Genomic DNA, 19,993 nt, shown 5'->3' on the forward strand with positions numbered 1-19,993 from the left:
ATATTATTTCTAAGGTAAATTTAAATACTTTGAAACGAAACTTATAATTGGGATTTTATGTTCCTTTCATTCCTTTATCAATTGTGTTTACATTTCATTTTGAAGACTAGTCACTATATTTTGTGTGGAGATGGAGAGTTGAAAAAGAATGAGAACTGTTTATCATTGGGGTTTAAAGTACAGTATGTTGATTTGATAACTATCTTGTTGGATGGTTTCATTATTGAAGATTTAGTTCCTTGACCCCTACAAATTATTTGCTGAATTTATTTATTTATTTTTAATCTTTTAAGTAGGGGATTAATAGTTTACAGTTGACAGTAAAATACAATAGTTGCATAACAATAAAATACAATACATGCATAACATTTTCCAGTTTTCTTTTTTAAAATTTTTATTATCTTTGTTTATTGGATAGAGACAGCCAGAAATCAAGAGGGAATGAGGTGATAGGGAGAGAGACAGAGACACTAGCCCTACTTCACCACTCATGAAGCTTTCCCCCTACAGGTGGGGACCAGGGGCTTGAACCCGGGCCCTTGTGCATTGTAATACATGCGCTCAACCCAGTGCACCACCATCCGGCCCCACATTTCCCAGTTTTCCACAGTTCAACCCCCACTAGGTCATCCTGCCACTATGACCCAGGAACTGAATACGACCCCCCACACCACCCCCACCCCAGAGTTTTCTACTTTGGTGCAGTACACTAGTTGAATTTAAGTATGTTTAAAGCAAATGTATAAATTACAGAAGCCAGAACTCCCATCTTCTGCATCCCAAAAAAGAATTCTAGTCCGTACCCTCCAGAGAGGGGGAGAAATATTAGGGGAAGATGACCTGAGGACTCTGAACTCCAGTTCCATTAGGATGCAGAGAGAAAAAAAGACTTTCAGAAGTACTAACAGGTGTAGGTGTGACTTAGAAAGGAAGAGCAGGCAGGACCACAGGGAAAAAAAAAGGGAAAATATATACAAATATAAATAGTTATAGAAATAATCAACCATATCTGTGACTTTGGGGGAACTACTGCAGTTTCCAGTGGAGAGAATGAGAACACAGAACGCTGGTGGTGTGGAATTACACCCCTGTTATCTCATAATTTTGTAAATCAATATTAAATAACCAACAAAAAATGATAGATATGATTAGATAAAGTCTCACTGCATATAAATAGATATACATTGCATCTGTAATATAAAATTTCATAAGAAAAAATTATCTACAAAACCACCTTAGGAAGACAGTTTAAGAAAAAAACGTTGAGAAATACTGTTGCACTACAGGAGTAAAGAGGTAAAAGAACCTGTCAGCAATGGTTTTTATATATATTTTTGGAAAGGAAACTCCAGGGAATAAACAAATGCTCTGATGGCAGAATATTTCAGAAACATTTCCCTAGGTCAAAGTAGTTCCTTCTGAGATTTTGCTACTATGTACACACTGCTCAGTAAACTTTGCAACTTCCTAGCGTATCAGAAGGAACTAGTCTGCATCCTCTTCCTGTCTCTTCCCTTGGAGAAGCTTTTAGCTTTTCATGGGAGACCTCCTGTTAAAGAAAGATAAACTTTACCCTATACCAACCAAAACATTTTATCTTTTCTCTGCTAAAAGCAGTTTGTGCTTTTTCTAAATGTATTATCCCAAGATATATTCCAGTTAACACTATATAACTGGATTTTTATATATTTATTTTCAACAGTTAAAATATACAGGCTAGGTACAAATTCTACTTTAAGAATTGAAGCACTATAAACCTAAGTGACCTGTTCAACACTGTGATTCTTTTTTCTTCTTTTTAATTTTTCTAAATCTTTATTTATTTGGTAGAGATAGCCAGAAATTGAGAGGAAGTGGGAGATAGAGAGGAGACAGAGAGAGACCTGCAGACCTGCTTCACCACTTGTGAAGCTTTTCTCCTGCAGGTGGGGACCAGGGGCTTGAACCCAGGTCCTTGCGCACTGTGATGTGCTCAAACAGGTGTGCCACCACCCGGCCCCTCTCAGCTTAACTTTTTCTATCTTAGAACACTGCTCCCAGCCCCAATGGCCTCCCACCTCCCCTCTTTAGAGTTTTGGATCTGTTGCATTAAGCCATAGCTAATTAAAGTACCTCCTCATCCTAAGCTCCCTTTTGAGTGAGATCATTTGATATTCTTTCGTCTCCTTCTGGTTTTCTTCACTTGACATGAGTCCTTCACTTACCATCTAAATTGTACAAAAGAAAATATTTTTTTCATCATTTTCTCTCAAGCCTCCTACAAAGATGTTATATTTATATTGTTTTCTAACTTAAGTGTAATTAATATTTATCACAGAAGATTTGAGAGATACAGAAAAGTAATTTGGAAATTTTACAATTCTAACCATAAGGCATTATTATTATTAACATTTTGATATTTGCCTTTCAAGACTTTTTTTTTCTAAATTTTATCTTATTTTGAAGAAGCCTATTCTTAGTATATCTACCAATTGTCATTTCTCACTTTCTAAGGTTTGAGCCAAACTTTTAAAAAATGTTTTTTATGTTTTTTTCTTTTTATTCCCCCTTTATTGGGGGGCTAATGTTTTACATTCGACAAGTAAATACGATAGTTTGTATGTGCATAATAACACTTCTCAGTTTTCCATATAACAATACAGCCCCACTAGGTCCTCTGTCATCCTTTTCCAGGACCTGTATTCTCCCCCCCAACACACATCCCAGAGTCTTTTACTTTGGTGCAAAAATGTTTTATTTGTTAGAGACAAACAAATTGAGAAGAAGGGAAGGAAGATAGAGCAAGAGAAAGAGAGGGTGTGTTGGGTGGTGTGGTGAACCAGGTTAAGCACACATAGTATGAAGCATAAGGTCCCGCTCAAGGATCCCGGTTCGAGCCCCTGCACCGTACCTGCAGGTGGGTTGATTTGCAAACCATGAAGCAGGTCTGCAGGTGTCTCTCTGTCTCGCTCACTATCTTCCCCTCCCCTCTTGATTTGTCTCTGTCCTATACAAAAATTGAAAACAAAAGGCCACTGGAGCAGTGAATTCCTAGTGCAGGCACCAAGCCCCAGTGATAACCCTGGAGGTAGAAAGAGAGGGAGAGGAAGAGAGAGAGAGGCTGAGACCCACCTGTAGTACTGCTTCACCGCTTACAAAGCTTTCCCCCTACAGGTGGAGATCAGGGGCTTGAACCCAAATCATTGAGCATTGTAACATGTGGGCTCAACCAAATGTGCTACCACCTGGCCCCCCACAGCCAAATTTCTTAAAATCCTTTCTGAATTTCTGAAATTTCTGTTTCTATGAAATCTACTTTCAACAAATACATCAAGGTCTTCCTGGTTAGTAAATCAAACACATTTTCAGTCCATAGATACAGGGCATTATGCTTAGTGGAATAAGTCAAATGGAGAAAAAAAATTTTTTTCTATCACTTGTATAGAGGAAGCAAATGGGTGAATTAAAAACAAGAATAAAATTTTAGACTACAAGCCAGTTAGCTGACAAAAGGAGGGTAGCTAATTTAGCAAAAGGCATAAATAATATCTTTTCTTTCTTTTTAAAAATATTTATATTTTATTTTAATGAGAGAGACATAGCAGAGCACTGCTCATCTCTAGCTTATGGTGGTGCTGGGGATTGAACATGGGACCTCAGAGCATGAGCATATTTGCATAACCATTATGGTGTCTCCCCAGCCCTGTATATTTAGTGATGAGCTTAATGTAATACATATGTGTTGGTTTTTAATGATTTTATATAATATACATTATATAACAAACATATATATACTGTTATAGTGTGATGTTATTTTAATAAGAAACAAACAAAACAAAAACCAGAAAGAGAAAAAAATTTTGGTCAATGAAATAAAATCTCTATAGCTATTCAACATTTTCTGCCTGTCACTCAGTCACTCAATCAGCATGTAACTAGTCTTCTTGCATTTAGATTTACTGTTTAAGAAACTTCTTGCAGTCAGGGTTAATTTTGTAAAATGCAGTTATGCCACACTCTGGTTTGAAACTCATTGATGACTTGTCACAACCATAAGGTAAAGTCTCATCATCTAATAATACCTTGACTTAAAAGGCCAATCCTATTTTGACTTAAAAATCTCTTAAAAGGGGAGTCGGGCGGCAGTGCAGCAGGTTAAGCACACGTGGTGCAAAGCGCAAGGACCAGTGTAAGGATCCCGGTTCGAGCCCCTGGCTCCCCACCTACAGGGGAGTCGCTTCACAGGCGGTGAAGGAGGTCTGCAGGTGTCTGCCTTTCTCTCCCCCTCTCTATCTTCCCCTCCTCTCTCCATTTCTCTCTGTCCTATCCAACAACAACAACAATAAAAAACAAGGGCAACAAAAGGGAATAAATATTAAAAAAAAAAATCTCTTAAAAGGCCTGAAATCCTTCTATTTTTTTTTTTTTTCAGTTTTGTCTCCAGCCACACCACCCCTATGAACTTTCAGTGCTGGTCACACTGAACTTCTATAATTTGCTCAAAAGTTCTTTGCTTCTCACTTCTAGACCTTGCACACAGTGACTGCTTTCTCTAGCAAAATTTCACTTTCTCCATTGTTTGACTGAAGCCAATCATCACAGCTTCAGTTAAAAAGCATTTCTCCAGGCACTTCTTGAGTAAAACCACGTGCACTTTGGCATGCTGACATTTTTCAGAGACATTATCTAACTTATTGTAAGTGCTTATGTAGTTGCCTGGCTCTACTTCTAGAAAATAACTCTGGGTAAAAACAGTGTCCTTATTGACTTCCATTATATACTCATCACTTGTCACATAATAGAAGTTTTATGCTTTTATTTAAAAAAAAAAAGACATACATACACGTACATGTCTTTGTAGTCAGACCTCATTATTATTCAGATTATGTATTTGTGATTTTGTCTACTTAAAAAAATTAAACTTGCAACCCCCAAATCAATACTTGCAGCACTTTCAGTCATATGTATCTATACATACATATACACATATATATATGCAAATTAGAAAAAATAATTGAGTTGCCTGATGTATGTTCCCAATAGAGGTCAAATAAGGGAACATTTTGTCTTCTTGTTTTAGTTCTTATGTGGTAAATGCATATCCTTTCCTTAGTAATTCAGTACTACTTCTTTCCTGAAATTTTGTGCTTTTTATTGGTGATTTTGCTGTTTTATCATGGCCTCCAAGCATAGTGCTGAAGTCCTAAAATAAAAAAGGTTGTAATGTGCCTTGTGGAGACAATGTGTTAAATAAGCTCCCATAAGGCATAAAGTTAAAAATGTTGTTGTCGGGAGTTGGGAGTCGGGCGGTGGTGCAACAGGTTAAGAGCACGTGGCGCGAAGCACAAGAACTGGCATAGGGATCCTGGTTCGAGTCCCCCCGCTCCCCACCTGCAGGGGAGTCGCTTCACAAGTGGTGAAGCAGGTCTGCAGGTGTCTATCTTTCTTTCCCCCTCTGTCTTCCCCTCCTCTCTCCAACGACAGCAGCAACAACAACAATGATGAAAAACATGGGCAACAAAGGGGGAAAAATGGTCTCCAGGAGCAGTGATTCATGGTGCAGGCACCGAGCCCTGGCAATAACCCTGGAGACAAAAAAAAAAAAAATTCTTTTGTCTATGAGTTCAGTGTTAGTGAATCAACAACAATAATTATATATATGTATGTATGTATTTTTGAACATACTCTTATGAAAGATGCTTTTCAATGATTATTTTGCCTTCCCCCATTTTAAAAAGAAAATTTACCTAGTTATAGGCTTGAATTTTCCTGTTTTCAGAAAGTCAACGTCTACAGTTGGATCTACAGAAAATGGAGCTTCTGGAAAGTAAGATGACTGAGGAAGGACATTCTCTAAAGTGCAAAATTAAGCAGTTGACAACTGATCTGGAGATATATAATGACTTGCCAGCTTTAAAATCATCAGGTGAAGAAAAGAAAAAGGTAAAGGCTAACACGGCTTTAGAGAACTGCAAATTTAATTTGTTTTTCCTTGATCAGATTTAATATATGTGTAGTTTATGGAATTTACTTTCTATTGATTTACATACACAAAAATCAAGATGTATACAACTGTGATAGAAATTTAGTGTTATTTAAGTTTTAAATGAAAATCAAATGTTGAAAAGCAAAGGATGGAGCATATTAAGAAATAAAAACTTTGTTAAGGGGTCTAGGCAGTGGTGCACATAGTTGACTGCACATGTTACAATATGCAAGGCCCCAAGTTAAAGCCTCAAGTCCCTCCCTGCAGATGGGTGCTTCACAAGTGGAGAAGCAGTAATGCAGGTATGCCTTCTCCTCTTTCCTTCTCCATCTCCTACTTCCCTCTCAATTTCTGTCTTTTTAAAATATTATTTGTTTATTTATTAGATAGAGACAGAGAGAAATTGAGAGAGAGGGAGAGATAGTGAGAGAGAAAGAGAGACACCTGTAGCACTGCCTCACCACTTGTGAAGCTTTTCCCCTACAAGCGGGGACAGGAGCTTGAACCTGGATCCTGGTGCTTTGTAACATGTGCACTCAACCAGATGTGCCACCACCTGGCCTCTTAATTTAACTATCTCTATTCAAAAGAAATTAACAAATAATATTTTAAATTTTGTTAAAAGCAGATTTTATTATGGCCTACTTAAGATTTTTCAGTGACCCACTGTCATTTACATTAATTGAAATAAGATATGAAAACATTATAGTTACTGTATTAAAACAACAAATATTGACTAATTATAGTTTAGTTTTATAAACAAATTTTAAAGTATTTGTAACCTTAGAATATGATTTTATCAGAACATTGTTGAAGATAAGTCAAATACAGTTTATATTGGCTTGCCAGATATTGGTATAGTTTGTTATTTTCTCCTGTTTGAATCCTATCCAGAAATTACATCAGGAGAGAACAGTTTTATCAACTCACAGAAATGCCTTCAAGAAAATAATGGAGAAGCTAAACTTAGAATATGAAACACTAAAAACACAATTGCAAGAAAACGAGACACATTCTCAGGTAAAAACAAAAGACTCTCTCAAAACCATTTGTATTTTAGGCTGTTTGCCTTGTTCTCTTAATCTATATTTTACTTCGAAGTAGTTGTTTCCTTTTGCTTTGTTTTTACCTGACTTCTTTGTTTACCTGATTTATCTTCTAGATTTTCTGGCTTTAAAAATAACCAGGTTCTATACAGTGTTTGCTCAGAATATATTTAATCCTGCTTTCTTGTCTTATGACAAGAATTTTTTTTTTTTGCCTTCAGGGTTATATCTGGGGCTCAGTGCCTGCACCACAAATCCACTGCTCCTGGAGGCTATTTTTTTCCTTTTTTATTGTCCTTGTTGTTTTACTATTATTGTGATTATTATTATTGTTGTTGTTATTGATGTTATTGTTGGATAGGACAGAGAGAAATGGAAAGAGGATGGGAAGACAGAGGGGGAAGAGAAAGACACCTGCAGACCTGCTTCACCACCTGTGAAGTGACCCCCCTGCAGGTGGGGAGCCAGGGGCTCGAACCGGGATCTTTACACCGGTCCTTGCACTTTGTGCCATGTGTGCTTAACCTGCTGTGCTACTGCCCGACCCCTGACAAGAAAAATCTTAACCTACTATTATATAATAAGCACTGTTCTGGTCACAGGCATTTTTTTTAAAAAAAATTATTTATTTATTTTCCCTTTTGTTGCCCTTGTTGTTTTTTATTGTTGTTGTACTTACTATTGTTGCCATCATTGTTAGATAAGACAGAGAGAAGTAGAGAGAGGAGGGGAGGACAGAGAGAGGGAGAGAAAGACAGACACCTGCAGACCTGCTTTACTGCTGTGAAGGGACTCCCCTGCAGGTAGGAAGCCGGAGGCTTGAACCGGGATCCTTACTCTGGTCCTTGTGCTTTGTGCCATGTATGTTTAACCTGCTGCGTTATTGCTCGACTCCCAAGGCATTTTTTTTTATAGTATTGCCAAAAGGCATTGGATTATTTATTTATTTTTATTTACAAAATAGAAATATTAACAAGACCATAGGATAAGAGGGGTATAATTTCACACAATTCCCACCACCAGAACTCCCTATCTCGTCACCTTCCCCCCAAGCTTCCCTATTCTTTATCCCTCTGGGAGTATAGACCCAGGATCATTATGGGGTACAGAAGGTGGCTTCTGTAATTGCTTCCCCGCCAAAAATGGGTGTTGGCAGGTGGATCCATACTCCCAGCCTGTCTCTCTTTCCCTAGTGGGGCAGGGCTCTGGGGAGGTGGGCTCCAGGACACATTGGTGGGGTCGTCTGCCCGGGGACGTCTGGTTGGCCTCTGGAACCTGGTGGCTGAAAAATAATTAAGGTATAAAGCAGAACAGATTGTTGACTAATCAGGAATCCAGAGGCAGGAACATTGCAGATGAGAACTGAGGTCTCCATTTTGGAAAAAGCTAGCAGGCCTATTTTAGGTGTATTCCATGACTTTACTAGTTTTTGCCTGAGCCTGACAGCTAACGTGCAGGTGGACCCAAGTTATTGTCTGGAGAGATGGTGTCAGAGTTGGAAAAAGGACTAGAAAGCTGGATCAGGGAAGAGAGTAGATCCCAAATATCTAAATATTATTAAAGTATCTAAATATTATTAATTGTAAACCCCATCGATCTGATCCGGGGCCCATATTCACCACAGGAGCCTGTGTAACCTCTGCATTCCTGTTGGTGTGAGCTCTCATTCTGTGGTCATAACTAGGAACATTCCAGGCTGCACTAATTTCAGGACCCTCTTCCTCGGGTAGTAGGTAGAGTATGTTGCCCAGCCTCCCTTAGGAGAATGGGACAATCCCTAGCATTGTTGATCCACATTGAAGGCAAGGGCCTGTAGGGGCCCACAAAGGGCTCTTATTATGTTGTTTCTGATGGAGATGACTAGTGACAATGGAGAGAGAAATCTGTTAGAGGTCTAGGCCCATCATGTCCACAGGCATTTTTTTCTGGTAATTTTAAACTTTTTCAAAAATTAGGCATTTGTAATACAGAATTTTGCTAACTGATCAAAACTGTAAATATAGAGGACTGAAGAGATGGATCACCCAGTAGAGTACATGTCTTATCTGGCATGAGGTCTTGGATTCAAACCCCGGCACCATGGCTGGCACCAGGGGAGCTTGTTATATGATGGAATGGTGCTGTGGTATCTGCCCTTTCTCACTCTCCTTCAAAATAACTGACAGCATTAGTCTTGAATGTTTGAGGTTCCCCATCTCATCACTGTGCCACATATGCCAAGTGGTGCTCTGGATTATGTATCTCTTCTTCTTTCTGTGTCTCATATGGAACTGTTTCTATCTCATATGCAATAAAATAAGTATTTAGTAAGCACTAGCAAAATAGCTCACTTGGATAGTATGTTGTTTCTTTGCCATGGCATGACACAGGATCAAGGAAGCTTCACTCTCTTTCTCTACCTCTCTGCCTTTCTGTCTCTATGTAAAGTTAAAAGTTTAGGAAGAAAGAAATTGAGCCTGAGAGGTGACTCAGCTATATTCTGCATGCATAAGGCCCATGAATTCATCCTCCAGTGCTACATTAAAATAAAAACATTTAAGTAAGAATCTTATGCTCTACTGACTGAGATAGCTGGGTTAGCTATGGGCAGACGACCCCACCAATGTGTCTTGGAGCCTGACCTGCCAATGCCTATGTTCAGTGGGGAAGCAATTATAGAAGCCAGACTTTCCATCTTCTGTACCCCCATAATTATCCTGGGTCCATACTCCCAGAGGGATAAAGAATAGGAAAGCTATCAAGGGAGGAGATGGGATAGAGAGTTCTGGTGGTAGGAATTGTGTGGAATTGTACCCCTCCTGTAGTCTTGTCAATATCTCCATTTTATAAATAAAACTTTTTTATATAAAAGAAAGAAATACATCATCTGACTCACTGGATAGAAAAATGATAAGTGTATTATCTCTTTTTGTATTTGCCCACTTAGAAAGTTTCTTTAGGGGAGTCGGGCGGTAGCGCAGCCGGTTAAGCGCACGTGGCGCAAAGTGCAAGGACCAGCGTAAGGATCCCGGTTAGAGCCCCCAGCTCTCCACCTGCAGGGGAGTCACTTCACAAGTGGTGAAGCGGTTCTGCGGGTATCTACCTTTCTCTCCCCTCTCTGCTTCCCCCCCTCTCCATTTCTCTCTGTCCTATCCAACAATGACGACATCAATAACAACAACAATAATAACTACAACAATAAGAAAATTTTTTTAAAAAGAAAGTTTCTTTAGGATAATGCTTTTATCTTTTTGTCACTGTATCATAAAATTCAACCCATAGTAGTTATTAAATATTATAGACTATTAAAAACATTTAAGTAAAGAAAACAAGCCCTAATTACTACCACTTCAAATAAATTATTCTGATCACTTTGATGTGGATAATTTTTGTCTATGTATTTGTTATGTTACTGTGTTATGTACATATTTTATACATAGAAGTAACACATTGTAATTACATGGAAATTGATTTGCATTAATATCTACATAAGTACTTCCACTTGTTTAAAAAGAAAAAAGGAAGCAGACACAGTGGGGCTGTGCAGACACTGAGCCTCATTGACAACTAGAGGAAATAAACTAAAATAATAAAAGAAATAGTCAGTCTTACGGTCCCAGATGTAGCATAGTGCCTAGAACATTGTACTCACAAGCAAGAAGTCCCATGTTTGATTCTTGGCATTGCAAGTGCCAGAGTGATGATCTGGGTTTTTTTTCTCTATAATTAACAAATAAAACATAAAGTGTTCATTTCCATATCTAATTAGGTTGTATTTAGTAATTTTCAGCCACATTTTAGCATTAAATTGTTTCCTTTGGGTAGTGTGATTATGAAAGATATATGATGTGATTATTAGAGATAATTATTATTCACGTATTCAAGGGGGGAGGGAGGATGGGATGAGACACAGTCTTTTGGTGGTGGGAATGGTGTTTATGTACACTCCTATTAATTTGTAGTCATATAAATCACTATTTAAGTAATATGAGAGGGGAAAAACTGATTGAATGTCCCAAACTTTTTAAAGCACAGACTGAGACTTTTTAATACATAGGCTGAGTTTTTGATATGTTGATTCTCTTAAAAGCTTAGTCCAGGGAAACGAAAGCAACTAGTGGCATAGTTATATGCAAATAATGTCAAAGGACATAAAATATGGTGAGGGTGTGTATGATACAGCAAATCCTAACAAAGGGATTTTTCAAAGTTAACCCAATTGCCAAACAATGTGATTATTAAAATAACTATCTATTGTCTTCTTAAACCCTAAGACAGCAGGAATCTCCCACTTCCTCTACAGAGCCTATGTTTCTCCTGCAGCTGTTTTTATGAAAAATGAAGTTGGGCTGGGGAGACAGCATAGTGGTTATGCAAAAAGACTTTAGGTTCAATCTCCCCCACCACCATAAGCCAGAGTTGAGCAGTGCTCTGGGGAAAAATAATAATAATGAAGTAATTCTTTTTTTTTTTTTCCTCCAGGGTTATTGCTGGGCTCGGTGCCTGCACCATGAATCCACCGCTCCTGGAGGCCATTTTTTTCCCCTTTTGTTGCCCTTGTTGTTGTAGCCTCGTTGTGGTTATTATTATTGCCATTACTGATGTTGTTCGTTGTTAGGACAGAGAGAAATGGAGAGAGGAGGGGAAGACAGAGAGGGGAAGAGAAAGACAGACACCTGCAGACCTGCTTCACCACCTGTGAAGCCACTCCCCTGCAGGTGGGGAGCCAGAGGCTCGAACAGGGATCCTTCCACCGGTTCTTGTGCTTTGCGCCAAGTACGCTCAACCCACTGCGCCACTGCCCGACCCCCTATGAAGTAATTCTGTACATATACTTAAACATTTTTTTTCTTATATTTACTCCCTTTGTTGTTTTTAATCATTGTAGTTATTGTTTTTGATGTCGTTGTTGTTGGATAGGACAGAGAAATGGAGAGAGGAGGGCAAGACAAATGGGGAGAGAAAGACAGACACCTGCAGACTTACTTTACCGTTTGTGAAGTGACTCCCCTGCAAGTGGGGAGCCAGGGGCTTCAACCGGGATCCTTACACCAGTCCTTGCGCTTTGTGCCAAGTACGCTTAACCCACTGCGCTACCGCCTGACTCCCAACATATACTTTTAAAATGCTTATTTTGACTGTTCCAGGCTTTTCCACATGCACAGTTCTACCACTCTTGGGCTGATTTTTTTATTCCTTTAAATTTTTTTAAGGTAAAAAGGGAGAGGGGAGAGAGAGAGAGACAAAAGAGTGAAAACACCAGAGTCTCGCTCTACTATGCAGAGAGCCCCTCTAGTAGCATGCTGCCCACGTGGTACTGGGGCTCAGAACCCAGTTCCCATATGTGGTAAGGAGTGTATTGTGCCCATAGCTATCTCCCACTCCCCAAATTTATTTTCCTACTTAAGCATTTTGGTATTCTTTTCTTAAATTATCTTCTTTATGACATCAGTTATTTCATTGAATTAATGGACCATTGGGGCGGGGGGAGCTATGGACTAGGGAAACATCATAGTGGTTATGCAAAAAAGCTTTCATATGTAAGGCTTTGAAACCCCAAGTCCAGTCCCCAGCACCAAAACAAGCCGTAGCTGAACTTTGGCAAAAACAGAAAACAAACAAACAAGAAAGCTGTATTTAATATACTTCTACAAAGATGATGTAGTTTCATCAAAGTTTTATTACAACTATTAAAACGCTAGAAGTAACTGATTTTCACAGCTTGGAATTAATGTTTTCTTTTTTCCTATTATAAAAACCTAGATGTAATCTTGTGTGTAACCTCCCAATGAAAAATATAAAGAAAAACCAGACATTTGAATACTAGCAGGTCATAAACAGGAGTCAACATTGATTTTTGTACTTGAAAATTTAAAAATTTAACTAATTAATTTATGACAAAGAGCAGAAAAAACAGTGTTTTTCTGCAGTCTGGCCATTGAACTTGGGACTGTTTGAGAGTTCAATACTTTATCTACTGCACCACCTCCCAGGCTGCTAGATAGTAATCTAAGTGGCAGATTTATCAAAGAATGTTTAGAGTGGGAATCAGTGCTAGAGAAGAAACTGAAAGGGACATTTTTTAAAATTAGTGATTGAATATTGGTTTATAAAATTACAAGATAACAGGAACAGTTGCACACTATCCCCACCACCAGAGTTCTGTGTCCCCATTCCCTCCACTGGAAACTGCAGTGGTTCTCCCAAGGTCACAGATAAAGATTAACTATTATTTCTATAATAATTTGTGTATATATATATATATTTTATATGATCCTGCCTTCTCTTCCTTTAAGAAAAATTTATGAGGTTATTATCTTAAGTAGTTCTGAGGAAAAGTAGGTAAGTATCGAAATTTTTAAACTTTTTTTTTTTTTACTTTTTTATTATTATCTTTATTTATTGGATAGAGATAGCCAGAAATTGAGAGGGTGGGGGAGATAAAGAAGGAGAGAGGAAGAGAGACACCTGCAACCCTGCTTCACCACGTGGCAAAGCTTTCGCCCTGCAGGTGGGGACCAGGGTCCTTGTGCATTTTAATATATATGTTCAACCAGGTGCGCTACCACCTGGCCCCAGTATATTTCTTATACAATATTAGTCTGCCTTTTCACTTTTTTTATAAATAAAAAATTTTTTTAAAAGAAAGAAATACATCATCTGAAAGATTCACTGGATAGAAAAATGATAAGTGTATTATCTGTTTTTGTATTTGCCCACTTAGAAAGTTTCTTTAGGATAATGCCTTCATCTTTTTGTCACTGTATCATAAAACTCAACCCTTAGTAATTATTAAATTTTATAGACTATTAAAAACATTTAAGTAAAGAAAACAAGCCCTAATTACTACCACCCCAAATAAACTTAAATTAGGGAGAAAATAGTTGACAGACGCAGATTCTTAAAACCAGTCAGACAGCTCACTTGTTTAGTCCCGTACTTTCTTCTTCTTCTAGCGTTTGCCCTTCTTCCGTAGCCAGTCAACAGCGTCAGGTTGAGCCTGATGTAGAGTTTCGAGACCTCCTTTGAATCTGGAGAGGTGGCAGTCGTTGACTATGTGGGTCATAGTCTGTCTGTAGCCGCAGGTGCAGTTCGGGTCGTCTCTGGCTCCCCAGCGATGGAACATAGCGGCGCACCGGCCATGGCCTGTTCGATAGCGATTGAGGAGGACCCAATCATAACGTGCTAGGTCAAAGCCGGGTTGACGCTTGCAGGGGTCTGTGATGAGGTGTTTGTTCTTTACCTCAGCTGACTGCCAACTCTGTCCCGTACTAATCATATACTAAGCCATATAATATGTATAGCATATATATATGCACACATATATGTATGATATATTACTTAATCTACAAAATACAATTTTGCTTTTTTACCAGAGCACTGCTCAGCTCTGGCTTGTGGTGGTGTAGGGAACTGAACCTGGGACCTGGGAACCTCAGACATGAGAATCTGTTTGCATGACCATTATGCTAACTCCCCCGCTCCAATTTACAATTTTCTATTTATTAGTTGTGTTTTAATGAATCCCAACTGATTAAATCAGTCTTACTCTTTTATCCACCTATTTTACTGAAAACTTTCTTACATCTATACAGCATTTTATATAACAAACTGTTATTTATTTATTTATTTATTTATTTTTCTTACCAAAGCTCAGCTTTGGCTTATGGTGGCACTGGGGATTGAATCTTGGACTTTCAGTGCTTCAGGCCTGAAGGTCTTCTTATTTATTTATTTATTCATTTCATTCATTCATTCTTAGTAGAGCACTGCACATCTCTGACTTCAGAGCCTCAGGAACTTGTCCATAACTATTATGCTTTTTCCCCAACCCCATAACATTATCATCATCATTTTTATTATCACAATCATCATCATTTACCAGGGCACTGCTCTCCTTTCTTTATGGTGATTCAGAGGAGTGAACCTGGGTCTTCAGAGCCTCAGGCCTAAAAGGTTTTTTTTGCATAAACTTAATGCTACTCCCCCCAAGTCAAGATTTTAAAAATTGAATGGCTATTTGAGATTATTTAAACATATTACTAGTAGAACAAACTTCAAAATTCTTAAAAAGAAACAGACAAAAGTCTCTTTGACATTGTTCTTGGGAACAGTTTTTGGATATTGTACCCAAAGCATAAGGACAAAGATTAAAAAAAAAAAAAAAAAAGGTAAGGGAGCCTACATCAATTAAAACTTAAAAAAATTTTTTTTTTACCGGAGTCGGGTGGTAGCGCCACGGGTAAGCACACATGGCACAAAGCGCAAGGACCAGCGGAAGCATCTGGGTTCAAGCCCCGGATCCCCACCTGCAGGAGAGTCGCTTCACGGGCGGTGAAGCAGGTCTGCAGGTGTCTGTCTTTCTCTCCCCCTCTCTGTCTTCCCCTCCTCTCTCCGTCCTATCTAACAATGACATCACTAACAACAGCTACAATAATGAAAAAACAATGAGGGCAACAAAAGGGAAATAAATAAATATTTAATTTTTTTTACATCAGAAAGAAGCAGTCACAAACTAAAAATTAAAGAATTAATAGAATGGGAGAGAATATTTGTAAGTTATATATCTGATAAGGGATAGTTCTCCAAAATATGTAAAAAAATAAACTTTTAAAATAAGTTGTAGGAAAAAAAGATATTTTTTCAAATTAAGTTTGTTTCATTATATCATCAAATCACTAATAAAGATAAGTGCTATAGAAGCACTTTGACCAGCTGATGCCATGTTACTATTAAAGCATATTCTTGTAGCACTTAAGAGATCTGCTGTATTTTAAGAAAGCTAGCCCTTGGTATGAAACAAAAGGGGGAAAAGTTTGGCATTTGACTTTGTAAAAGGTTACTAGAGGTTTATTGTCTTAAAAGTGCTGACTACTTCCTTTAAGTTCATCTTGACATCAAGGTCCTGTCTGGGGGAGTTAGATCTGATTTAGTAGTGTTAACTCATAGCAAATATAGTTCACATAATTAATTGTTAGGATTAGTCTTACCATCTAGATTTATCTCCCTGGAGGAAACAATGAGATGAATGCAAAATTAAGACTGAACTTATGACCTGAAAATAATTGTAACCTGAGACTTGAAAGAAATATTAATGCTACTTCAATTATCCGATTTTTTTAAATGATTATTACTTCTTGAAAATGTCTAGACAGAACATTATGTTGATGTTTCATTTTTCAGACGATCATTTACTTAGAAAAAAAACAACAGTATGCATCTTAAAAAAGAAAGACCATAACCCAGAGTTACAAGGTTAATTAAATCAGAAAAACAATTTAATTCTATAACAGTAAAATTGTCTTCTGAGGAAGCAACCATCAATATAATATCCACATTAGCTTCCTGTTGATGCAGAAATCATTGTAACAGAGCCAGCATTTTACTAGCCCACTTATAATCTTCGCACTGCAGCTCTGCTCTTATCACAGCTTGTAGAATTAGACAGGAAATTTAGCCCTGGAAATAAGGAAGTTTTTCCTATATAGCTGAGCCTTTGACAGTGTTAGAATATATATTACATTTGTAGCATTAGACTTCCAGATTTAAGGAGAGATTCCCATCAGGTCCCATTCTTTTAGGAAAGGGAAAGATCATAAATTGTCTTTTGGTTGGCATGCTCATTAGTATAAGATTTTAAATATTTTCCAGTTAAATTAGAACTGTAGAGTAAAAGTTGTTGTTGAGCTCAACATTGTTTTTATTAATGTATTTACTATTGTTCCATTTTTTCCTACATTTCTATGATGACTTTATCTTAATAAAATGCAAGGAGTTGATAAGATTTAAAGTTGAGGGGTTTTTTTTTCTTATCCTTTTAAAAGGGTGTATACTTGTTTTGAATATGGGCACTAGTTAACATTTCTCTTTTGTGTTTTTAGCTTACAAATTTGGAGAGGAAGTGGCAACACCATGAGCAAAATAATTTTGTGATGAAAGAATGTATCCTTTAAAAAGTTGCAAAATGAACTTGACCAGGAGCTTTTTTCAAGACTGAAATGAAATTTATTTTAACACACATTTACCCAATAACTCATGTGTACAGAAGACTGAACTAAACTATGTGAAGGATAAATGAATTTTTTATAGGTACTGCTCAACAATAATTAATGTGTGTATGTGTGTGTGTATGTACAAATAAGTAACTGATAAGAAGCTGACTATTCAAAGTTTGAGCTTTATGGCACAGATTTTGAGTTGGGAAGTCTTATTTTAAAAATTTTTTCCACATCGGATGTGGAATGTCAACCCTTCAACATCATTACTCGAGTGAGACTTTTCCTTTCTCATAGGACTCCTTAATTCCATTTTGGGTGGTCTACTTCCTAACAAAGCCTCAAACCTAGATATAGACCAGGTCTCATGAGATAGGGCAGATGTGCACGTGCATCCATAAGTTAGGGAGGTCTAATTTTAAATGTTGACTCTACTACATTTAGGTTATGAACTTTGGCCCGTTAACTTATTTAAGCCTTAATTTTATTACCTCAATTGCAGATAATATTTTCTTCACATAGAGCTGATGGCAGAATTATTAAAACTATGCATATGTATGCATGCTTTATTTTGTTCACAATTCTGTACCTTGGTCAGCAAAAGGAGGGAGATCAAATAAGGCCACAGCTTGTCTGTGTTTCAGCTAATTGAATTTCATTATATTTCCTCCAAGTTGATACTTAACTCCCATCTTCAATCCTTTTTTGTGTAGTTATAGGAGCAAGCAGATGTTGAGGACAAGTATTGGGAAAATGTAACTCTTTTTTAAGATTATGCTTTTGCTATCTTTATTTATTTATTGGATAGAGACAGTCAGAAATCAAGAGGCAAGGGGGAGACAGAGAGTGGTGAGAGAGACCCCTGCAGCCCTATTTCACCACTCACCAAGCTTTCCTCCTGCAGGTGGGGACCAGGGGTTTGAACCTGGATCCTTGTGCATTCTAACATATGCACTCAACCACGTGTGCCACCACCTAGCTCCAAGTATTGTGAAGTTGTAAGAAACATTTCCTCAAAGGTTGTTTCCTTTCCATTACTTTGACCTAATCAAGGACATCTCTACTTGGAGTAGTGGATCTGAACTTGTTGGTACCATTGGTTGCATAAATACTTCTCTAGAACACTGATGAACTTCAGTTGAGGAAAGCATGGACCAACAGCTTACCTCCAGATGAGATGTATTAAGGGTTATATTCCCTGTGATCAAACAACTTAGTCTACAAGCCGAAGACTCCCACTAGCAATATGCTAAAATTCAACTCCCTAGTTGTATGCAATATAGATTGTTTTGAAATAAAGTCTTGCCTGAGGTCTGTGTTGTAATTTAGAGAGCATATTTTTTCTGTTCAGTTGTTCACTGACCACAATTAGATTGAGATGCATTGTAGATTAACTATAAAAAGACTTTTACAAGTAGATGAATATTTTTTCTTTATTTGAGAATTAATGGTTTATAGTTGACAGTAAAATAGTTGTTGGTACATGTGTAACATTTATGTTTTCATTTTTTAAAAATATTTATTTATTAACGAGAGGGAGAGAGAGAGAACCAGACATCACTCTGGTACATGTGCTGCCAGGGATTGAGCTCAGGACCTCATTCTTGAGAGTCCAATACTTAATCCACCTAGATCACACATTTCTCAGTTTTCAACTTAACACCCTAATGCCCCACCTAGATCCTCCTCCACTATCTTGTGCCAGGACACCCCCCGACACACACACACACACATCCCAGGGTCCTTTACTTTGGTGCAATACACCAAATCCAATGCAAGTTCTGCTTGGTTTTCCCTTCTATTCTTATTTTTCAGTTTCTGTCTATGACATGATATGAGAATCAGCCCATATTCATCCTTCTCTTTAGGACTTATCTCACATAACATGATTCCTTCAAGCTTCATCCAAGATAAGGTAAAGAAGATGAATTCACCATTTTTTATAGCTGAGTAGTATTCCACTGAAGATGAACATTTTAACATCAAGATTTGATTAAATTTCAATTGACACATAACTCATTTAAAAAGTCATTGTTTTAAAAAAATGTACTAATTGTACATTTCTGTGATATCTTCGGTTTTCAATTAAAGATAATAATATGATGATTCCTTTTCATGCTGGGCAACAACTTGACAAGTATTTTTATTTTAATGTTTCCCTTAACTTATGTTGATTAGTCATAGCAACCAAAAGTCAAGAGAGTGATTACCAACCAATCATGAAGACCGTAGCCAAGCAGATCGCAGACTACAATAAAACTATAGTGGATGCTCTGCATAACACAAGCAGAAATTAAGCCCAAGCTGATTGCAAGTTTACAGAATTATCTTCCTGCTGAATTTTATATAAGCTAACCAAAAAGAATGGCTTGTCCTTGAAGAGTTTTATGTAAAAGATATGAACTCTAATTTTGTGGCCTCTTTAAAAAGTGCCATTTCAATTATTCTAATAGCTCAATAAAATTTTCATATGTAAAAAGGAATGTGATGTTGTTTTGTCTCGTTAAAACTCTCAACCAAAATACAAACTAAAAATGACTATTGAGATTCTTTTAGTTGGTATAATCCATCTGTGACAGCAAATGAGATCATATTTTATGTATGCTCGATTACACTTGAAGTATGGTTCTTTTTGTTAACTATTCACTTTACTGAGTATGTGATTTACAGAGAACTACTGTCACTTGTATAGACCTTGAGAGCTTGTTTGGAGGTTCTAGCAGGGTAGCGCAGCTACTCATATACCCTTAACCCAGGACCCGTCCGTCTCTATTCAAGGAAGGCTGTCTGTCCTCTTCCACCAAGCCTGCAACTTCGGGAAGCAAATCAACGCTGGTGATCAGTAGGGTGACAGATGTCGCAGCAAGATCGCCTTCACATCCTTGTCTCATGTATAGATTCTTTTCTATTTTTTTAATTTTAAGATTTTTTTTTTCTGTCTCCAGGGTTACCGTTGGGTGACGGTCCCTGTACTGCTCCTGGAGGCTATTTTTTCCCGTTTTTGTTAC

The 19,993-nt window shown here is 37.6% G+C and overlaps 1 protein-coding gene across 3 annotated transcripts in view; it reads left to right on the forward strand.

Moving 5' to 3' along the window:
- IFT74 (intraflagellar transport 74) overlaps positions 1-19,468 on the forward strand; it is a 131,828-nt gene extending 112,360 nt beyond the window's left edge. For all 3 annotated transcript variants that reach the window (XM_060199666.1, XM_060199668.1, XM_060199667.1), the window contains 4 exons: positions 5,759-5,922; positions 6,860-6,985; positions 16,872-16,932; positions 19,164-19,468. In XM_060199666.1, coding sequence (XP_060055649.1) covers positions 5,759-5,922; positions 6,860-6,985; positions 16,872-16,932; positions 19,164-19,282 — 470 coding nt within the window. In that variant the 3' untranslated portion in view covers positions 19,283-19,468. The remainder of the gene's footprint in view (positions 1-5,758; positions 5,923-6,859; positions 6,986-16,871; positions 16,933-19,163) is intronic.
- Positions 19,469-19,993: the final 525 nt, after the last annotated feature.

The sequence above is a fragment of the Erinaceus europaeus genome, chromosome 10, assembly GCF_950295315.1.
Source record: "Erinaceus europaeus chromosome 10, mEriEur2.1, whole genome shotgun sequence".
In the NCBI taxonomy this organism is placed as follows: Eukaryota; Metazoa; Chordata; class Mammalia; order Eulipotyphla; family Erinaceidae; genus Erinaceus; species Erinaceus europaeus.